At 52.1% G+C, this 19042-nt stretch overlaps 1 protein-coding gene across 2 annotated transcripts in view; it reads right to left on the minus strand.

Annotated features, from left to right (window-relative positions):
* Nucleotides 1-19042, minus strand: part of NKD1 (NKD inhibitor of WNT signaling pathway 1) — an 84925-nt gene that overhangs the window by 15187 nt on the left and 50696 nt on the right. For both annotated transcript variants that reach the window (XM_031458477.2, XM_064489172.1), the window contains exon 4: nucleotides 13326-13392. In XM_031458477.2, the coding sequence (XP_031314337.2) occupies nucleotides 13326-13392 (67 nt within the window). The remainder of the gene's footprint in view (nucleotides 1-13325; nucleotides 13393-19042) is intronic.

Consider the following 19042-nt stretch of genomic DNA (forward strand, 5'->3'; position numbering starts at 1 on the left):
GGATTCAAGGAGCTTTGCGGGAAAGGGCTAAGGGCCCAGGGCCAGCACACAGGGTCCAGCCATGAGTAGTAACAGTCTAGGGAATGACGTCCCCAAACATTTAATCTTTTGGAAATCAGGAAGTGAGTAGTTAAGTTTTCTAGAAACTGAGGCTTTTGGATATAGACCCAAAAGCATCGTATCAAATACAAACAGGCTGGGTGGGGAGCAGGACAGAGAGGGAGGACATAAAGATAAGGATGCTCTGGCCACCAGGCCAGACAGGCGGGGACAGGAAGGCCACAGCGGCCAGAGACTGACTGGGCTTCATCACAGTTCCCCTCCTGGCTGGGACTGGGGGCTGGGGCAGCCATGCCTGGATGCCTCCTTCCTTCTCTTCACCTCAGGCACACCCAGTGGGATGCAGGGAGCCCTCAGCTCACAATGCCCCCATATCAAGGCAACAACTCCCTAGAGCTGTCCAGAGGTCCAGCTAGAGACCCCGTCTCAGTCACAGACTCAGCTCCTCCCTGGTGGCTTCACAGAATGAGGCCAAGGAGGACAAAACTAAAAGATCTGGCTCCTCGGTGACCCTCAGGATGGGGGACACCTGGCATCCTCATCCCTGGGGTGGTCGTCAGGGAAGGCCAGATGCTGACCGCTCCTGGTGTAGTGGATAAACCAAGTCCAGCCCTTCCTGTCCCGCTCCGGCATGGCACCGAGCCCCAGGGAAGTCAGGTGGGAGATTGGCCAGTGACCCAAAGACAGCCAAGCATATGGCCTGCATCACCCAACCCCTCCATCTGAAATCTCCTAGTGTCCTCCTGGGCCAGAGCTGCTGCCATCACGGGAAGAAGAAAAAGAAAAAGAAGAAAGGAAAACAAAGGCCAGATCCATCTTCAAAGCTGCTGCCTCCTCCGCAGAGGTCCTGGCTGGAGATGGAAGCCAGCCAGGCTTACCGAAACCAAACTTCAAGTTCAAAGGGAAGTTATCAGAAAACCACCTTCAGGTTCAATGTTGCCTTTCAAGTTCCACTTGATAAAACCCAAAGAAAAGAAACCTCTGTCCCTGCTCTCCTTCCCTGGAGCACCCCTCCTCCTGACACCCTCAGGTCCTCCCCTGCCTGCCCTCCTTTCTCCTCTCCCAGGGCTGGAGGGAAACATCCCCCTCCATCCCTTATCTTTTTCATGTCTTCTCCAAAGACCAAGGCACCCTGACCTGTCCTCTCTTAACCAGTGGGTCCCATCCCTCAGTCCATCCAGCTCAGATGTCCACCAGGGGCCCCTATCCAGGGGCCAGGCACAAATGGGCAGTAAGACTGGCAGCCACCTGCCTTGGGGTCTAGGAGCCAGGAACAAAGACAGTCAGCACCGCTTTGCCCCCACCAAAGAGAGCCTTTCTCCTCCTCACTGTCCCCTGCCCAATGGCCAGAAGAGGTATCAGAAAGCTATGCAGACTCCAATGCCAGGGGCCGGGGCTGTGTACATCCACAGGTGAACCCTCTGAAACCAAACAACGTCAAACTGCCACCCGGCCCCAGCCATCCCTGTGCGGAACAGATCACCCTCCCTCCACCCCTCCATCCTCGGGCTTGTAGGCAGGTGGGAGAAGGGTGAATGGGGGTCACTGCAGGCTGCCTGGGGCCAACCAGCCAGATAAGAGCAATAGTTTTGTCAAGATGGGTTTTAGCACTAGAGCCCGAGCCCTGCGCCTGTCCCTTACTCCTGTTCAGCCCAGTGATGATCTTTTGTGGGGCATAATTTCGGGGGACTCCGATCATTCTTCAGTGGCCACAGTACTAGCACTGCTAACCTGACAGCAGGAAGGAAAGCAGTGGAAAGGGTAGGAGAAAAATGGAGGGAAGGGACAGACTGAGGAGGAAGCAAAGCCCCTCCCTGCCCATGGAGTACCCTTGGGTGACCTAGAGCAGGGACTGGCAAACTACAGCCCGTGAGCCAAAGCCAGCCCACTGCCTGTTTTTGTCAGTAAAGTTTTACTGGGACACAGTGACACTCACACCCAGTGTATGTGGCTGCTTAGCCAAAGATCATGGCTGAGTTGAGAAGCTGCAAGAGACCCTCCAATGCCCACAAAGCTTAAAATATGTACTTTCCTGAAAGCCCTTGACAGAAAAGTGTGGGGATCGCACCTTAGGTCAGTACAGCTCTGCACACCCACCAGCGTACATCCTTGACAGGCACAGTGCATGCTGAACTTCACCTGCTGCTCACCTGCTTAACCAGAAACCCTTGTGCAGTACACAACCTGCCCAACCATACACAGTAGCTATGGAAGAAAGAAAATGTCAACTATGCTTTCTTAAAACCAAATCTTAGCTCAGACAGGTCTGGAGCAATGTGTGAAGCGCCTTCCTTTGGAAGCTGTTTTCTGTCCCTCCTCTCATCATGGCCACAGCCACAGCCACGAGGAGCCAGCCGGCCGGCTGTGTTTACCAGATGATGGCTCTGTCCCACATTAGCTCCCAACCTGGCATCTCTCCACCCCCAGCAACTGCCAGATTAAATGCATTACTTGACCATCTTCACCCGGCTCCCTTTGATGTTCCCTTCTCAAGCTTCAAAATACCTTTTGGAGGGAGATCAGACAGCATTAAACAGAATTACTAATTAATTAAGCAAAGTTAAATTTTAAACACTGTTTGTTGTGTTAGCCAAAAGCCTGAACAGAACAGACTTCTTTTCCTCCACTGAGATCAAAGACAGTCTCTTCCCTCTCCCCTCCCCCAGTTTAAAAAAAAGGGGGTTGGGTGGGGTGGGGAGGAAGAGAGAAAGAAAGAGTGCTTGAGGAGCACTGAGCACAGGGAGAGTAGGAAATACCTGAATGGGGGCAACTTTGATCACGGGTGCCCCACGCCTACCCACGGACCCAACGGGTGGCATCCGGGGCTCATTTGGGACCGCACGCTGGGAGACCCATGGCCACTTTCCTGGGACTGTTTACCCAAGCAAATAACAGCAACCCAGGGAGCAGAATGGCACCACCCAAACAGCGTGAGAAGAAGGGCTGTGAAATAAAACAGACCCACCCTCCCAAGATCCTACCCTCCTGAGCTAGATGAGCCCCTCGGGGCTCTTCCCCCTGAGCTTGGGGTCAGGGTCATTTGGGGTCATTGGGAGACTGGCTCTGAGAAGCGGGCTATGCACTGTACAACTCTAGGGGGCGCCGTTCACATGCTGGCCATCCTAGATTTGTTTATTGCTTCTGACATTTTTCCGACAGATGGCAGAAAGGTGTCTTGAGGAGGGGCCCTTTTTTCCAATTTGCACAAATGCACCTGTTGCTAGCAGAATGCTGTCTAAACCCATTCAGTCTAGCACTTTATTCTGCAGTCCTCTCTGGGATCTTCTGATGGCTTCACAGGAGCCTGCGCATCCATGCAGCCAGAATGCACGTTTCTTGAGAGCTGGGGCCCGGCAGGCTACTGCCCCTGGGGGTACAGCCTGTCCCATACATGCACAGAGCAGACACTCCATCTCAGTGTGCTCCACTGCACCAAATCCCACGGGTGGAAGGCTGTATCACAAACACCGTGAACTCTAGCGTGATTGACATTGGTAACCGGCATGGGAAAGAAGGGGGTTTAAAAGGGGTGGGTCTCTTCCTGAATCCCAGACTTCAGCTAAAATCCCAACCCTGGATGATATCAGCAAGTGCCAGCTTACTTTAACACAATCCAGAAAGGCCTGGTTGATATTAAACTTTGGAAGAAGAGACAAATTTGAAACACGGTATGACTAAATCAGCCCCACCAAAGACCAGAAATGACTAATACTCAGAGGCGTGGCGGACACCTCTCTTATCCCAGATACCTGGCAAGTTCTTCTCAGTTGATACAACATAAGATTTAACACAAGCCAGAGCTTCCTGGCTGGAGTTTGGACACTTGCCTTAATGTATCCACAGGCCTTTCTAAATTGTCCACGTCCAGATTATCTGCTGCAAATATTTTAGTCTCAGAGTGGCTTGCCAGGATGTTTCTGACTCCCCAACCCTCCAGCAGCAGCTGTTAGAGGGAATGCAGATGAATTTCAATATTAGCCTACGCCAAATATAATTAGGAGGGGAAATCTGCTGCCCGTAAAAAGAGAAAGATATCATATGCGCATTCCAGGCCAAATGGTTTCTGGAGGCTCTCCTTGGGGAATGAGGGTCCTAAAGATACACATATCCGTTCATCCATGCACACAGCAGCGGGCCATGCAGGGGATGCTCGTGAAGTCAGTGGGTACACACATTATTTCATTAAGTCCTCTTAATAACACCACAGAGGGTGTTATGTTATTTGCATTTTACAACAGGAAACTAAGTTTGAAAAACAAACGTGATCGAGCCACATCCTTCCTGCTGTCTCTCAGTCCTGACTCTCCGCGGAGCTGCTTTTCTCTGCCAGGAAAATTTTCTCTGTCTCTCCAACTCCTGCTCATTCTTCAGGTCTTCTGTTGAAGCTTCCTACTTCTGAGGTGCACGCCTTCACGCCCTCAGGAGCCAGGTTAGGTTTCCCTGCTCAGTGATCCCTGGTTACCCCATTTTTTTTTATTTGGGGAGGGGGGAATTGGGTTTATTTATTTATTATTTTATTTTTAGAGGAGGTACTGGGGATTGAACCCAGGATCTCATGCATTCTAAGCACGCACTCTACCATTTGGGCTATACCTTCTCTCCTTGTTCCCCCAATATTATCATTATTCATTTAACGGAATCCTCCTCCTACTGCTCTGCTATGTAGTGCAGCACCTGTCACACTAGACACAGGGGTTTCACCACCACCATCATCAAAATGAAACAGCAATCAGGAGCAGAATCAGGACTGGAACCCAGAAGGTATGGAAACATAACTAAAATCCCAGTTTCCTGCCTCCTCAGCCACTGGCCTCGCCACTGTCACATCACAATAGTTCACACCTGCTCCCGCCTATCCCGAAACCATTCTCCTCCTTCCGATAATAGAATCCGGGTTTTCTCTCGTGGACTGCCCCTCCCCCATCTCAAGCCATGTGGCTTATCGGGGGCTGATCCCACCCCAAGCTTCCGGGATGCACCCAGCACCCAGACCCGACCACCTTCTTTCATCCTCATGGCCATGTGTCCTAGGTCAGTGCCAGAGGAGAGTTCATGGTGAAGCTGACCAAGATAAAAGTTTCTGGGCCCCTGGCCTGCACGGGTCCCTTCCAAGTTGGAATGTGTTCACATGGTTGTTTGTTTCTGTGACATTTTCAGAATCAGGTCTTTTATCCTCAGTCTGTTAAGAACGCTGTCTCTCTCCACGCTGACTTTCCGGATGTCTCTTTGTGTCACGTGGTGTTGGAGTGAACACAGGCATTTCTGGAATCGAGCTAAGGGGAGGTTGAGTTGGGGACCTATTTATTTAGGCTTAGAGGGAAATATATCTATATTTAATATAAATATAGAGTGAGTCCATCATTGTGAAAGAGAATCATGTGTTCTTTTACTTAAAGGAGGCCCCCCAGATTGGATAAGCTTTGGGTCCCATGAAACCTAGACCTACCTTGGCCAGTAAAGTGAGAATCAAGTTTTGCAAGAAATAATGGACTAGGGGGCTCTCTTTCACCCGTGATGGCTCATCCTAGAGCTGGGCAGTCATTTGTGCACCTTAGTGGGAGAGACTAACAGCACACAGAGAGACGTGATGGAGAGAGAGAATGAATGTGTGTGGGTGTGTGCGCGCGCGCGTGCACACACGTGCATTTGCATGTGTTGAAGACATGGTTTGAGCTCCTGGATCCAGCCAGCCCCTCTTAGGCAAGATCTACCCCTAGGATTTTTCCATTTCATGAGCCAGATCTTAAGTGAGCTTGGGTTGAGCATCCAAAAGAACCCAAAGAATCCCAACCTAACGATCCATCACTCAGAGCCCCTGCCTGCTTTTCAGGAAAAACAAAACCACCACCAGAACAGTAATTGACCCCATGCAGTCCTCTGGAAGGTGGTTTCCGGCTGGTTCCACCAGTGGTGTCCACTCCTTCCTGGGTCTTTTTCTCCACATTCCTGCCTCCTCAGGTCACATTTTTCTGTAAGCAGATTTTATTTAAGGGCCAGTTGTGACTGAGGGGAAAGAAGAAAGGGGGGAAAAAATCTGCCCAACAAATAGCATTCTGGCCTTTTTTTCTCATCAGAGCCTAAGGTTGATGGCTACTCTGCTCTGAGGTTTGAATAGGATTGAGACGAACCATCTGTTGGGGGAGGGAGGGGGGAACGCCAGGAGAGGGCGAGGGAAAGGGAAAAAAGCCTTCTTTGGGCTAAAAATACCACGGCCCTTCCACTCTCCCCCCATCCCCGCCCAAGTTAAAACATGTGATGAAATTCAACTTTAAAAATCTAACCCCGAGCTACTTGAAACTATGAAAGCCTCCTCGGTATCTGACACAAGTCAGAATTTCCACTGTTCAAGCTGAGCTTTTATGAAGATCAGACTTGAGAGAAACTGCTGTCACTGCTGCAACCGGGCTTCTGGGGGGACCGCAGTGGAGTGGAGTCGGGGCGACCGACGCGCGCCAGCAGGACAGGTTCTGAACTGAGGGAGAGAAGCCAGCGGGGTGGGGCCCGCCTGCCCCCTCCGTCTGGGGGTCTCCGCTGCTCCTCAGTGAACTCCCCTTCCTCTCAGACTTCCAGGGAACCGCCAGCCAGCCCCACCGATCGAAAAGCCTTGCCCGGGGCTCCTGTGGAGCTGTCTGTGGCCCCTTCCAGAGAACCTGAGAAGTCCTCTCTCTTTCTCTCCCCCCACAACTGCCCTCCTGAACTCCAGACCTGGGGTCCAACTGTCTACTCAGCATCTCGACTTGGACGTCAAACAGGAATCTTGAACCCAACACATCCAAAAACAAAAGCCTTCACCTCGAAGTGACACCACCAATTCCTTAGTTCCTTAAGCCCAGACTCTAAGGTGTACCCGGGACCCCTTTCTTTCCCTCATCCACCTCCTCCCCACCACACCTCCGTCTCCCACCTCTTCTGCCCCTCCCCCAGACCCATCCACTTCTCTCCAGCCCCCCAGCTCCCAGGTGAGTCCAATGCCATCCCATCGCCTTTCCCCTGCACTCCCCAATCACCTCCTGCTTTCATTGCTTCCTTCCTCCCCCTGAAAAACCCATCCTTCCCAGCAGCCCCAATTATCTCCTTAAAATGGAAGTCAGAATCTGGCATTCACCTACCTCAAAACCTTCCAACAGTTCCTTTTCATAAGCAGCATGAGACTCAAGCGCATGGCCCCACCCTGGTCGGCTGCCCCACCCTCCTCTCCAGAGCCTCCCTTCTGTTCTTCCCTAAACCCCACATCCTTCCACCCAGGGGCTGTGCTCACTTCAACTGGCTGCTCTCCCTTCCCGTCCTCCCAGGGCTGGCTCCCTCCACCATCTGCATCTCCGCTGAAATACCACCTCCTCAGAGAGGTCTGTCACACTCCACCCTTCCCTGGGTTTTACCTCTTTGAGAAGCACCACTCCCAGAACCTTGCATGCTCACTTCCTGGATGATTTATCCACTGCCTGTCCCCCTCCCACCAACAGTCTGACAGCAAGGGCCACCTACCTGTTTGTGGCTGGAACCCAGGGCGCAGCAGGGCCCCACACCTGCAGCAGGTACTCCGTAAATACTCACTGAATAAGGAGGTGTTAAAGGCCTGAGTTCTGTTCCCACTCCGCTGTGTGACCTTGGACAGGTCACATCCCCTCTCTGGGCCTCAGATTTCCTACCACAAATGAAGGGAACTAAAGGCCTCCCAAGGGCTCCTCTGCTCAGTGAATGGTTGACATCTCACACCTGGGAGCCTGGATGGACTGGAGCGGGGTACATGGGACCTGCCTGGGGGCCTGACTTCAGTTAACTGCGTGGTGGTGGCTTCATTCATCCAGTGAGTACAGCTGGTCCCTGACTTGCGATTTTTCAACTTTACAAAGGTGTGAAAGCAATACGCATTCAGTAGAAACTGTACTTCGAATTTCAAATCTGGATCTTTTCCAGGGTCTGGTGACCTGCAGTATGGTCCCCTCTTGTGATGCTGATAGCAGCAGTGAGTCAGGATCCTGACTCCAGGGGCTCTTAGGGGCTTTTAGTCCTGAATGAAGGCAGGACCAGAAGGCAGGACTGGGTTCTGTGGAGTCAGCTTTCTATAGAAGTAGCCAAGCTGAATCAGCCACACGATCACGGGGCACACAACCCATACACTGACACCCATCCCGCACCCAGACAACCATTCTGTTTTTCACTTCCAGTACAGTATTCAACAAATGGCATGAAGTATTCAACACTTTATTGTAAACAGGCTTTGTGTAAGATGATTTTTCCCTAGTGTAGACTAGCATGAGTGTTCTGAGCACGTGTAAGGCAGGCAAGGCCACGCTATGATGGTCAGCAGGTTGGATGTATGAAATGTATTTTCGAGTAACGACATTTTCAACTTATAATGGCTTTATCGGGACATAACCCCATCATAAGTCAAGGGAGATCTGTATTTACTGAGCTCTTACGGCATGCCAGACTATGTCACGCACTGGGAGTAGAAGGAGACATTCAGAGATTCTAATAGGATTAAAGAAGCTTTGAAAATAGGCCCTCTTTGATCTGGACTAGTAAATAATTACAAACACCAGTTGGCCCCTCATCAAGAAAGATGGACCCAGGAACAAGAGTCACGGCAGCTCGCAGACATTGGCATACTCTGTACCAGGGCTGTTCTCTGGGCTTCCATAAATAAACTCGCTGTCTTCATAGGAACTCTGAGGAAGAAGTGCTATGGCTGCCCCCAACAAGAGACTGGGGAAACTAAAGCACAGAGGAGTTAAGTGAGTCACTCAAGGTCACACAGTGATTTGTAAACCAGGCTGGATCTGGGGTCTGACTTCAGAATAAAGGGAGGAGGGCGCCTCTCATGCACTCTGATAGGGTTGGAAGAAGACAGGGCTCGGTGGTGCAGACTGGGACAGGTCCTGAGCTCACAGTGGGGCTGCTCCACCTTCCGGGTCTCAGTCCTAACACCGCTGCCCTGCTCGGCAGGACCTGCCGCTCCAGGTACAGCCACCCTCAGGCGAGGGAAGCAGAGAACCCACAGACCTGCCAGGCCAAACCCGAGCTGAGCCAAAGCGAGGCCTGCCTGGCAGCAGCCCTGGGAGCCTGGAGGGAGGGCCTGGCCCCCAGGATAGAGGCCACCTGACTCCAGGGACTTTGAGGGGCTTTTAGTCCTGAATGAAGGCAGGACCAGCAGGCGGAACTGGGTTCTGCAGAGTCAGCTTTCTACAGAAGATGTCAAGCTGACTGCACCCTGCCCGCTTTCAGCCGTAAGCAAAGAGGTGGAAAGACAAGAAACAGCCATGCTGCTGAGGGTCCGTGGGCAGAGGCCGAGGATGAGAGGGAGGAGTGAGCCAAGAGGCTGGGCAGGGGTGAAGTCGGGTCACGGCACTCGGTGCGGGGGGAGGGGCCCCAGAGGGAGGGGCCTGAGACCACTTACAGGTATTCCCCGCCTGACTGACGGGCACAGAGCAGTAGTGTCGTCAATGCCGGGTCAGGAGGACACCCCCAGACACAGCGCGTCCTGGAGGCTGCTCAGGGTGACACAGGTCTGCCAAACAGGCCTGGCACCAATGTCCACCTTAGGCCACAGGCAGCCACCACTTGTCATCCTGCCCAACTGCAGAGGTGGGGACGGCAGGTGGTAGTGGAGTGAAGTGTGGGGTGACCGTCCCTGGTCCTCAGTGTCCTGCGGGGTCAGCAGAGGAGGGTCCCTCTCCCCTTCCCCTGCAGCCGCAGGTCCTGCCTGCCACGCCTGCGGCCTCTGGAGTGCGGGACTCTTCCTGCTCACTTTGTTCTTGCCACAGTTCAAAAAGAGCTCCCAGCCCCAGCCCTCGCTCCCAGCCCAGCCTTAATCTCCCATCCCTCGAGCTCCCAGCTGGCCAGTTAAGGCAGTTAAGACGCTGGATTAGGGGCCGGCTTTACATAACAACGCAGGAGCTAAAGCCGTCCTCTCCTGGGATGGCTAAAAGACTTCTTTTTATCTTCACGCCTCAGATGGCCTTTTTCCTCCCTTAACAGCCCTCCAGCCGGCCAAGAGGCAATGAACTTGGCCAACAGGAAGACAAAGAAGAGATTCAGGCTTCAGCTTGCTCTCCCTTGGCCCGGAGCACAGAGGGATGCCCGCAGCCCCAATTCTGGGGCCAGGTGGATGCTTCTCTGTGGCCAGGACTTGGCAGCACCCATTCTCACCAGGCCTGGCCATGGGGTGGCCTGCCGTCCACAGCCATGTCCTCCATACTGGGGGGTAGGGGGTGGCCTTGGACCCAGAGCCAAGGGTGGCCGGAGGACCACAGACAGTCACTGGGGCCAGCATCCCTTCCAAGGAGTCTCAGGAGCGACACAGGCAGCCCCACGCCACTGCTTTATTTACTTATTCTTCTCGCTTTTTAACTCTGTTGTGAGTCTCCCATTTCAAAGGAATATATGATTACATTCTTCTTGTAAAAGTTAAAAGATTAATTACAGTTAATGCTACAAACCTCTTTGACCACGCTTTCCAGTTTTAGTCTCCTCCTCCCCTGCCCAGAAGGAGCCACTGTTTTTGTCTGTCTAGACCTCCAGCTACACGATAATATATAGATGTATGTGCTATTCACTCATGTATACAAGGAAATACAGAGTACTGCCCACGCCCTTTTTTACGTAAAAGATAACATACTGTTTATAACAGACATTTTTGTCTATGCATATATCTAACTGCGTCTTTCTGCAACCTAGTCTGTTTTACACTTTGTGCTTCTGTGTGAGCTTTTGTTTGAAGAAAGGGGCTGGAAACTTGAAAACCTAGTCTAACCCCTAGTTGGGAAACTGAGTCGGACTAGTGGCTCCCCTTCCCTTGTCAGTGGTGGCATCAATGTGCCCAGACACCATCCAGGCAAGGCACCCTGGCTGCCCTCAAAGCTCGACCTGTAGCTGTCAACCATGGGGACAGATCACGTGCCACCAACCTCAAGCCCTTTTCCCGACAGGAGCTGGGAAGCTTGGGCACCTCATATTTATTCCCCATCTGTCAGCCAGTGTTTGTCAGTGCCACCCCCGCCCCCCACAGCAGTTCATCCTCCCTGTAAGGTGCCCATATCCTCTGAGCATCCACCAAATCCAGCTCCATGTCCCCAAGCATCATGTTACCAAAGGCAGGGGACCCAGAGAGGGAGGAACTTGGCCAAGGTTCACGGCAAGTCACTGCGGGAGCTGGGAGGAAGCCAGGTCCACGGGTTCCTAGGCCAAGTGTTCTTTCTACTTCATTACAACAGGACTCATGCTCTGAATGCAGTGACTGAACAAAGTACTCTACCTTTCAGAAAGAGAGGTTGATGCCATAGGCAGGCCATTTCATGTCTACAGGGAAAGATGCCTCATTTGAAATCAATTACATGATTTCAGACTGAGCCTCAATGGACAGAAGTGACTCGTGTTTTGCAGGAACCAGGGACTCAATAAATGATGAATAGATAGATAGGTGGATGATAATTGGAGGATGGTTAAATGGATTAAGGAATGAGTGATGGATGATGAATAGTTGGGCAGAGGATGGATTATGGGTGGCTGAGGAATAGCTAAGGGCTGGCCAGCTGATGGGTGAGTGACAAAAGAGGAGGCAGATGAATGAACAGGCAGTGATGGAAGGATAGGTGGGTGATAGGGGGAGCAACAGATGGATGGATAAGTGTTGGATAAGTGGGTCATGGATTATTGGGTGGGTGATGAGTGAGTAATGGGTGGATGAATGAACAGATAGATAAATGGACAGATGGATGATTGGATGGATAGTGAATGGCTGGTGGATGGAATAGATGGGGAGGCATAATTGAACAAGAGAATAAAGTTGCTAAGTTCCCCAGTGAGTGAGCAAATGAATAAGTAAGTGGAATGAATACTGAAGCCCATGTAATCCACATGGGGTGGGGGTGGGGGGGGGGGGTCACCTCAGTCCCCAGGGACATCCTGCAGACCTTCACCTGACTCCCCAGATCTTCTCTAGGCCCCAAGTCCTGGCATCTCTCCACAGAGCCAAGGATGACAACTGAGGGTTGGGAGAGCCCAGGGAACAATGAGAATCAAAGCCCCTGAGCCCCTGAGTGTAGCTACCAGATCCACAGGCAAACACGCTCAAGGCAAACACCCCAGAGCCTGGGCAGAGTCATGTCCACGTGACTCCTCCCGCCTCTGTGCGGGATCTACTTGTATCTGAGCAAAGTCTGACAGATATCTGGGTCCCCAACCAGCTTCCAACTCCTGGGCCACTGCGTGAGTCTCTTAAAACAGTGCTTGTCAAAGTGCAATGTGCATACAAGTCACCTGGGGAGCCTGTTACAGAACAGGATAGGGGCCAGGGATTCTACACTCAACACAGCTCTCAGGCCCAACGTGGCCACAGTCCTCGGGTCTGGCCCAGGCTCCCCTCCAGAACCTCCTGGCACAGACTACTCTCCTCTCAAGGCCCTACAGGACCCTCAAGGCCCGGATTCCCCCCAGAGACCCCTGGGTGCCCAGCTTTCCTGCCAGCTACCTGTCCTGGTCCCGGTAGAGAGGACTTTACTGTCCTACAGGTGCCCCAGTTTGGCAATTCTCTCCTCTGTTTCTCAGTAAAAAAGGGAAATGCTATCTCATCTATTAAGTGTTTTCTAATGCCAGCCAGTCCTTGCACCAACGCAGGGACTCAAGCAGGAAAAGGCCCTCATTCTTATTCTACAAACGTGGAAACTCAGGCTTAGAAAGGGGATGTGGCTCCCCAAAGCCAAATCAGCACACCAGAGGCCAGCCGGCCCTCTACTGAAGGGTCCTAATTCTGTCTGCACTGTGCTGCTTCCCCTTGAAGAAAGAATGGAGTGAGAGCAACAGAGGAGAGCAGTGAGGGGCTGGGGTGCGTTTGTGTGTGTGTGCACGCCTGTGCTCCATCCAGGTGGGTGACGTGAGTGGAAAAAGGGGGAAATACAAGGACTACTTCGTGCAGTGCTTGCTACATGCCCAGCCTGCTTGAGGGTCCTATGAGTGGTTACTGTGATCACCCTCAGTGGGGAATCTGCAGTCAAACAGCCTGTCCAGGACCCCACAGCTGATACAGGGCAGAGCCAGTATGAGAACTTGTGTGGTCGGGCTCCACCCCAGGCATGTCCCTAAGAGGTGCTTTACTTCCCCTTTGCTCCTCACTCCACCTACCCCTAGACCACCCCTATCAAGAGTCAGAGTCCTGTCCTCCACCTGGTTTGCAAATTTTCTGGAGGAGACGTGGGGCATGAGGTGGACCAGATGGCCCTTTTCCACTTCACTGCCCTTAGGAAGGGAGTGATGGACTCTAGTACCTTCTAGCCGAAAGTCTTCCTCTTCTTCCTCGCTGAGCGTTTCTCTGAAAACTTCGCCCACAAGCTCCTAGAGAAAGACAAAGCAGGGATATTAAGGAAGTATCGGGGTCAGATAGGAACCTAGCATTGTCACCATCAAGGTGGTATCATGAATGTGTGAGCGGCTGGATGCAAAGAAGCAGGGACCCCGTTCTGATTCTTCTGATGGGAACTTAGGTCAACTAGGTAGATTCTATCACACATGAACAGTTAATTATTGCACTGCTTTTTAGGAAGTAAGTTTTTCCTCAGTCTACAGCCCGCTATGGAGCACTACACCGGACCACACTTCTCTCTCAGAAAGGGAGTTCGACCCCCTACCCTGGAAAAAGACAAAGACAAGATGAGAAAATGTCCCTCCTCTATCCCTCTGAGGCACTTTATGGATCAGGACCACAGCTTCCCCTCTGAGTTCCAAGAAGAGATCCCAATTTGGACCCTTCCCGTACCAGAGGGGCCCAGGTGGTGCGTCTTGGTGGATTTATCAAGAGGGCATGGTGTGCTGGTAGGGCAGGTGCCGACTACCCTTAACATAAACTCCAACTCTTTAGCACAACATCTAGGAACCTACAGGCTTTGGCACCAGCTGACTTCAATCACACCTCCCGCATCTCCCCGACACACACACCTTCCAGCAACTAGCCTGACCCTTGCACACGCCTTGCCTTGGTTCCCACGTGTGAGTTTAAAATGTCTGGTATCTCATCCCACATGGCAGAGCTGCTCCCAATCAGCCTGGTCAGGCTACCACCCAGGTGTTGTCAGGTTGGCAAGGGGAGTTTGCTCAGTCCACGGGCTGGGAAATTTTCGGGATGTCAATAAAGGTCCGATCTAGCTGACCCCACCCCAGCAGGACCACCTAGACAGGGAGGAGAGCCACTCGTCAAGCTGTCTTCCGTATTTATGGGTATTCTGCCAAGAGGAATTCCATGATCAAAAGAGATTGTTTGAAACAAAGTTAAACAAGATCCCTTACTGCAGGACTTACTACGCTAAAGGACACTGAGGATCTCAAAGTAGCACTCTATGTTGCATACCCCAAACCTACTCAGACCACAAAGTTTTGTTTTTCAAAAGCATTACATGGGATTAGTGTTCTGAGGAACCCACGGTGGAAAATGTTCCCCTTTTGGGGGAGAAATGAGGTTTGGTTGGGGGCGGGGTCCACAATGCTTCTCTCTTGATATCCACAGTGATGCCAGGCAGTGCTTCTCCAACCACAAAGTGACAAGCGATTAAAAAAAAAAGCCCAAACTCAGCAGCTGTCACCAAGTTCTCTTTTTGGGGGAAAAAAAAAAGTATAAAGAAAAAGAAAAAAACACCCTCTTCTTGAAAAATTAAAAGAAAAAAAATCCTGCACTGGAGATGCTTTAAAAGAAAAACCAGTGCTCGCCTTGATTAACAAAAGAAAAACAATGCTTTCTCTAGTTGATCTTATCAATTGGACACAGCTGGAGAGAAGTCTCGTGTGTGTTTTTAAAGATGAACAGCTAACAATTTATGGATTAGGGCTGGTCTTCTCTGTTCTCATTCTTCTTTCAAATTGTTCTGGGGCATTACACACTCTCTCGGAGGTTGTTAAAATGTGGTCATTCAGACTCTTGGTGTCCCATGGACTTCAAAACCAGGCTGCTTTATTCCTCGAGTCAGGATGGCTTCTCTCTCCTCCTCTACCAATTATAATCACCGAACACTTCCTGGGCTTGTAAACTGGCTGTTTGTGTTAACAGGGCTGGAGTTGACAGGGGGACTGGGAGACGGTGACAGGAAAGGGCGGCACTCGGCTGGCATCATTAGATGGCTGGGACGCCCCGGCAGCCAATTAAAGCCCATCTTTCATGCCGGAGGAAGACGGATGCCGCTTCCCAGAAAGGCTGGCAGGCAGCACTTCCTCACAGGAGCAGGCGACCATCTTCAAGGGAAGCAAGAGACCTGTTCACGCTGGTGCCTTGAGGAGGGCGGGATCTGGCGGTGACCTCGGCCGTCACCTTGACCGCTCCTGGCAAGGCTGACAGGACCCGTGAGATGGATACTTTTGGGAACTTGCATCTTTTTACTGGTATACTCAGAGAAGTTTAAAGGCTCCAAATGTCACCACCAACAAAGCAGCCGTCTGGAAGTCCCATAACGATGCCTCTCGGTGTGTCTAATGCACCCACAGTCATCACTCTGATGGCGGCTTCAATGCTCTCAGAGAAGAACTGTCTGCTGGGGGGACCTAGCTCTCTGACATATTAAAGATATGTCTCTGCACATTAAAGCAGAGTTCTGGCAAGTTCTGGGGTCGCCTTCTTCCTGCTAAATCTTACCCTGCTCTGTACAACACAGCGAAATCTCCTCAGCTCTACAGTCTGCTGACACACAGTGCAGAGCAGGTGCTCAACTGTGGCAAAAATTCATTTCTTCCACTGACCCAGACAGCCTGGGACCTGAGAAGTGCAGTGTCTGTGGCCCTCAAGCTTTGAATCACTGGGCCAGAGGCAACACAGAATGCTAAGCCAGACATAGGATCACATCCTGGTTCCACCGCCTCCCACGCCCTTGGATGTGCGGCCAGCCACTGCCTTCTGGGAACCTCAGTCTACTTACCTATAAGTGGGCACATGGATAAACTATAACAATAACAAAACAGCTGACGCTTATTATGCATTTCCTACGTGCCGGGCACCATGCCAAGCACTTTATACATGTATTATCTCCCTCCATCATAACAACAGCCCTGCTCTTTCTATCTCTCAAGGAGCACATGCTCATAAAACTGATTTGCAAATTGTAAAGTGAGAGGTGTAACTGTTATTGTTTTCTTTGACAAAGTGCCCCATCCCTCAAGGAACGAGACAGGACAATAATGCTAACGACGGTCACTTACATCACCAAGTACTCACGGTGCATGAGGCACCGACTGACAGAATATTCACCAGAACCTCCAGAGAACGGGGTTCCCAGCAGCCCTGGGTTTAAATGAGGAGGAGGCTCCAAGAGGCCAAGCAACTGTCTCTGGATCATCAGCAGAGCCAAGACTTGAGCCAGCTCCTAGTGGTGCCTGGCCTGAGCCCGGACAGTGGAATCAGGGCTCCCATGGGCATGGGGACAGAGGTGGCCCAGAGTCCCGGCACTTGTCAGGGACCAAGAGTCATGCTTATGGAAGTGCAAGAAAACAGCCCAGCCAGCAGCTCCAGTGGGTCAGGGGCCAAGTACTCCCAGCTGCCCTGCAGGACTCAAAGGCCCCACGGCTCCTCCCCACTAGGTTTAAGACTGGACCAGGCTATGGCTGGGAGCCTCTGCATGCAAGGTTTGGGGCCAGGCCCTCAGGACCATCCTGCAGGAAGGCACTCAGACCCCCTCAACAGCCACGAGCCCCAGTGGGAGCCCCAGCACAGAGGGTATGGGGAATGGAACTGGCATTATTCAGACCTTGGTTCAAAGCCCAGCTCTGCCTCACATCAGCTGGCCATCTGGATGAAGGAGCTTTATCCCCCAGTGTGCCTCAGTCTCCCCATCGGTACACAGGGAGGACGGCACTCACCCAGTCTCAGGGCGGGTGTGAGGACTAACTAAGTCATTGCACATCAAGTACTGAGCGTTATACCTGATACCACGACTGGGGCTCGGCAGACAGTGGTTACTGCTTATTGCTTCTACTCTTATTGTCAAAAGGCCACCGGAACATTGCTGGGAGAAGCTGAAAGGCCCAAGGTGCCCTCGCATACACGGAGAAACATGTTCTTGTCCTGCCTGGTGCATATTTTTAGTGCTTTGCGTTTAATCCCCATGGCAGTCCTTTGAGGTGGCACCATTATTATCCCCACTCTACAGGTGAGAAAACTGAGGCACAGAGAGGTTAAGTGACTTGCCCAAGGTCACACAGCTAGTAAATATCAGAGCCAGGACTGAAAGCAGGCTGCCTGGTTCCAGGGTTCTTACTCTTCACCACTGCCCTAGAAGAAGCTGAGTATGGGGCTTGGTATGCAGTGACTGCCCTTCACTGCTTCCTTTGTCCACTCAGCCGTCACTCTGGCCCCTGGTCCCAGCCCCCGCTCCTCTGGCCTCTAGGACAGTCAGCCTCAGCCTCTGCTCCAAATTCTGATCAAAGACCTTCCTGGATACCCAGACGTCCTGCCCCGGCAAGCTTGGTGTCAGGCTACCCTCTGCCCAGTGGCCAGGTTTGGTGGCTTCTCAGGCCACAGGGCCCAGAGCCTGCCTCCTTCCTGAGTCCCAGCACTGCCCCCTCCTCTGCCCCACACTGGGCCCCAGGAAGAGAGGCCAGCTCCTCCGGGTGCTGAGTGTGCAGCCAGCACCAGCCCAGAGCCCAGGACTGCAGGCACAAGGCCTTATAAGGCCTCCAGGGAAGGGAACCCACATCAAAGTAGGGCCTTGGGGAGCGGCTGGAGTTCGGTTGGGGTTTTTCCTCTTTGTCTTTGAGACTTCATACTCCTGAGCTTAATATCTTCCCCCACCGCTGGCCCCAACAGTTCTTTGTCAATCTTTCTGTTCTCTAAGAGCTAACAGATGTTGGTGCCACGGGGTTTCAAAGGAAACTCCTGGTGCCCACAGAACACGGCACAACTTACAGATTCCAAGAATGCACAGGGCTGCGACATGCGGGGCGAAGAGAAAGGTGGGAGGCAGGACCCAGCCACCCTGGATCCCTTAGATCCAAGCGGTCTGCCCTGGAAGCTGCTCCAAGAAATTCCTGGCTCTCTCTTCTCAGCACACTGCATAAAGGCAGCGTTCCCGCACACAGGACATTCCTGGGGAACCAGCGCCGCAGTGGGCAGGCCCCTCAAAGAGCATGCTCTGGCTGTGGAGGGCAGGGATGCTCCATTCCCGGAACCCAGCTGCACCTGGGAGCCAGGGTGCCTGCCTGCCCATCTTCGATAGCAGAGTGACAGCAGATGCCTTCCTTAACCCCTCTGGGCCCCCTTTAGCTCATCTGTAAAATGATGATTTCGAGGTCAGAGGAGTCAGTAAGAAAATGTAGACAAAATACGTAGCATGGCATCTGATGCAAAGGCACCAACTTCGCTCCTCCATAGTGCCCTCCTCCTGCTACGTGTTCGGAACATTCTCACATTTTATCCTTGCAAAACCCTAACACCCAAAGATTTGATGCCTCAGGCTCCACCCTGGGACAACACTCCCACATGTGTCCTGGGAAGGCACGTTCAAGTTCAGTGATGTTGATGGTAACATTGTTCCTATTAACCTACCGTCAGAAACACACTGAACACCCATCAAAAGAAAGTGTGCTAGTGGCAGTTCAAAGGAGCTAGGCAGCTCTGTACACACTGACACGCAGAGCCCACACCACATGAAAGACACACAGCGTGTGAAGTTCCTTATACATCCAAGAAAACGCCAAACACACACATGTACCATGAGATCACCCCCATGTGCACGATGTCCATGGTTAAACCCAAGGAGGGGAGGGAGACGAGATGGAAGCGGGTGGGAGTCAGAAACTTCAGGTGTATCAGAACTGTTCCAATGTTTAAGATAAGTACATCCATGTGTCACTTGGGTCATTAAAACCTACTTTAACAAAACCCCCCACAATAACCCACTTGACAGAAGAGGGACTTGAGGCTCAGCCAGGAGATGAAGTGGCTGGTCCAAGGTCACATAAGGACAGAAAGTGGGTTAGAGGCCCCAGGCCCTGGGGTCCTCACCTCGAGAAG

This window comes from Camelus dromedarius, chromosome 9 (genome assembly GCF_036321535.1).
Source record: "Camelus dromedarius isolate mCamDro1 chromosome 9, mCamDro1.pat, whole genome shotgun sequence".
Classification (NCBI taxonomy): Eukaryota; Metazoa; Chordata; class Mammalia; order Artiodactyla; family Camelidae; genus Camelus; species Camelus dromedarius.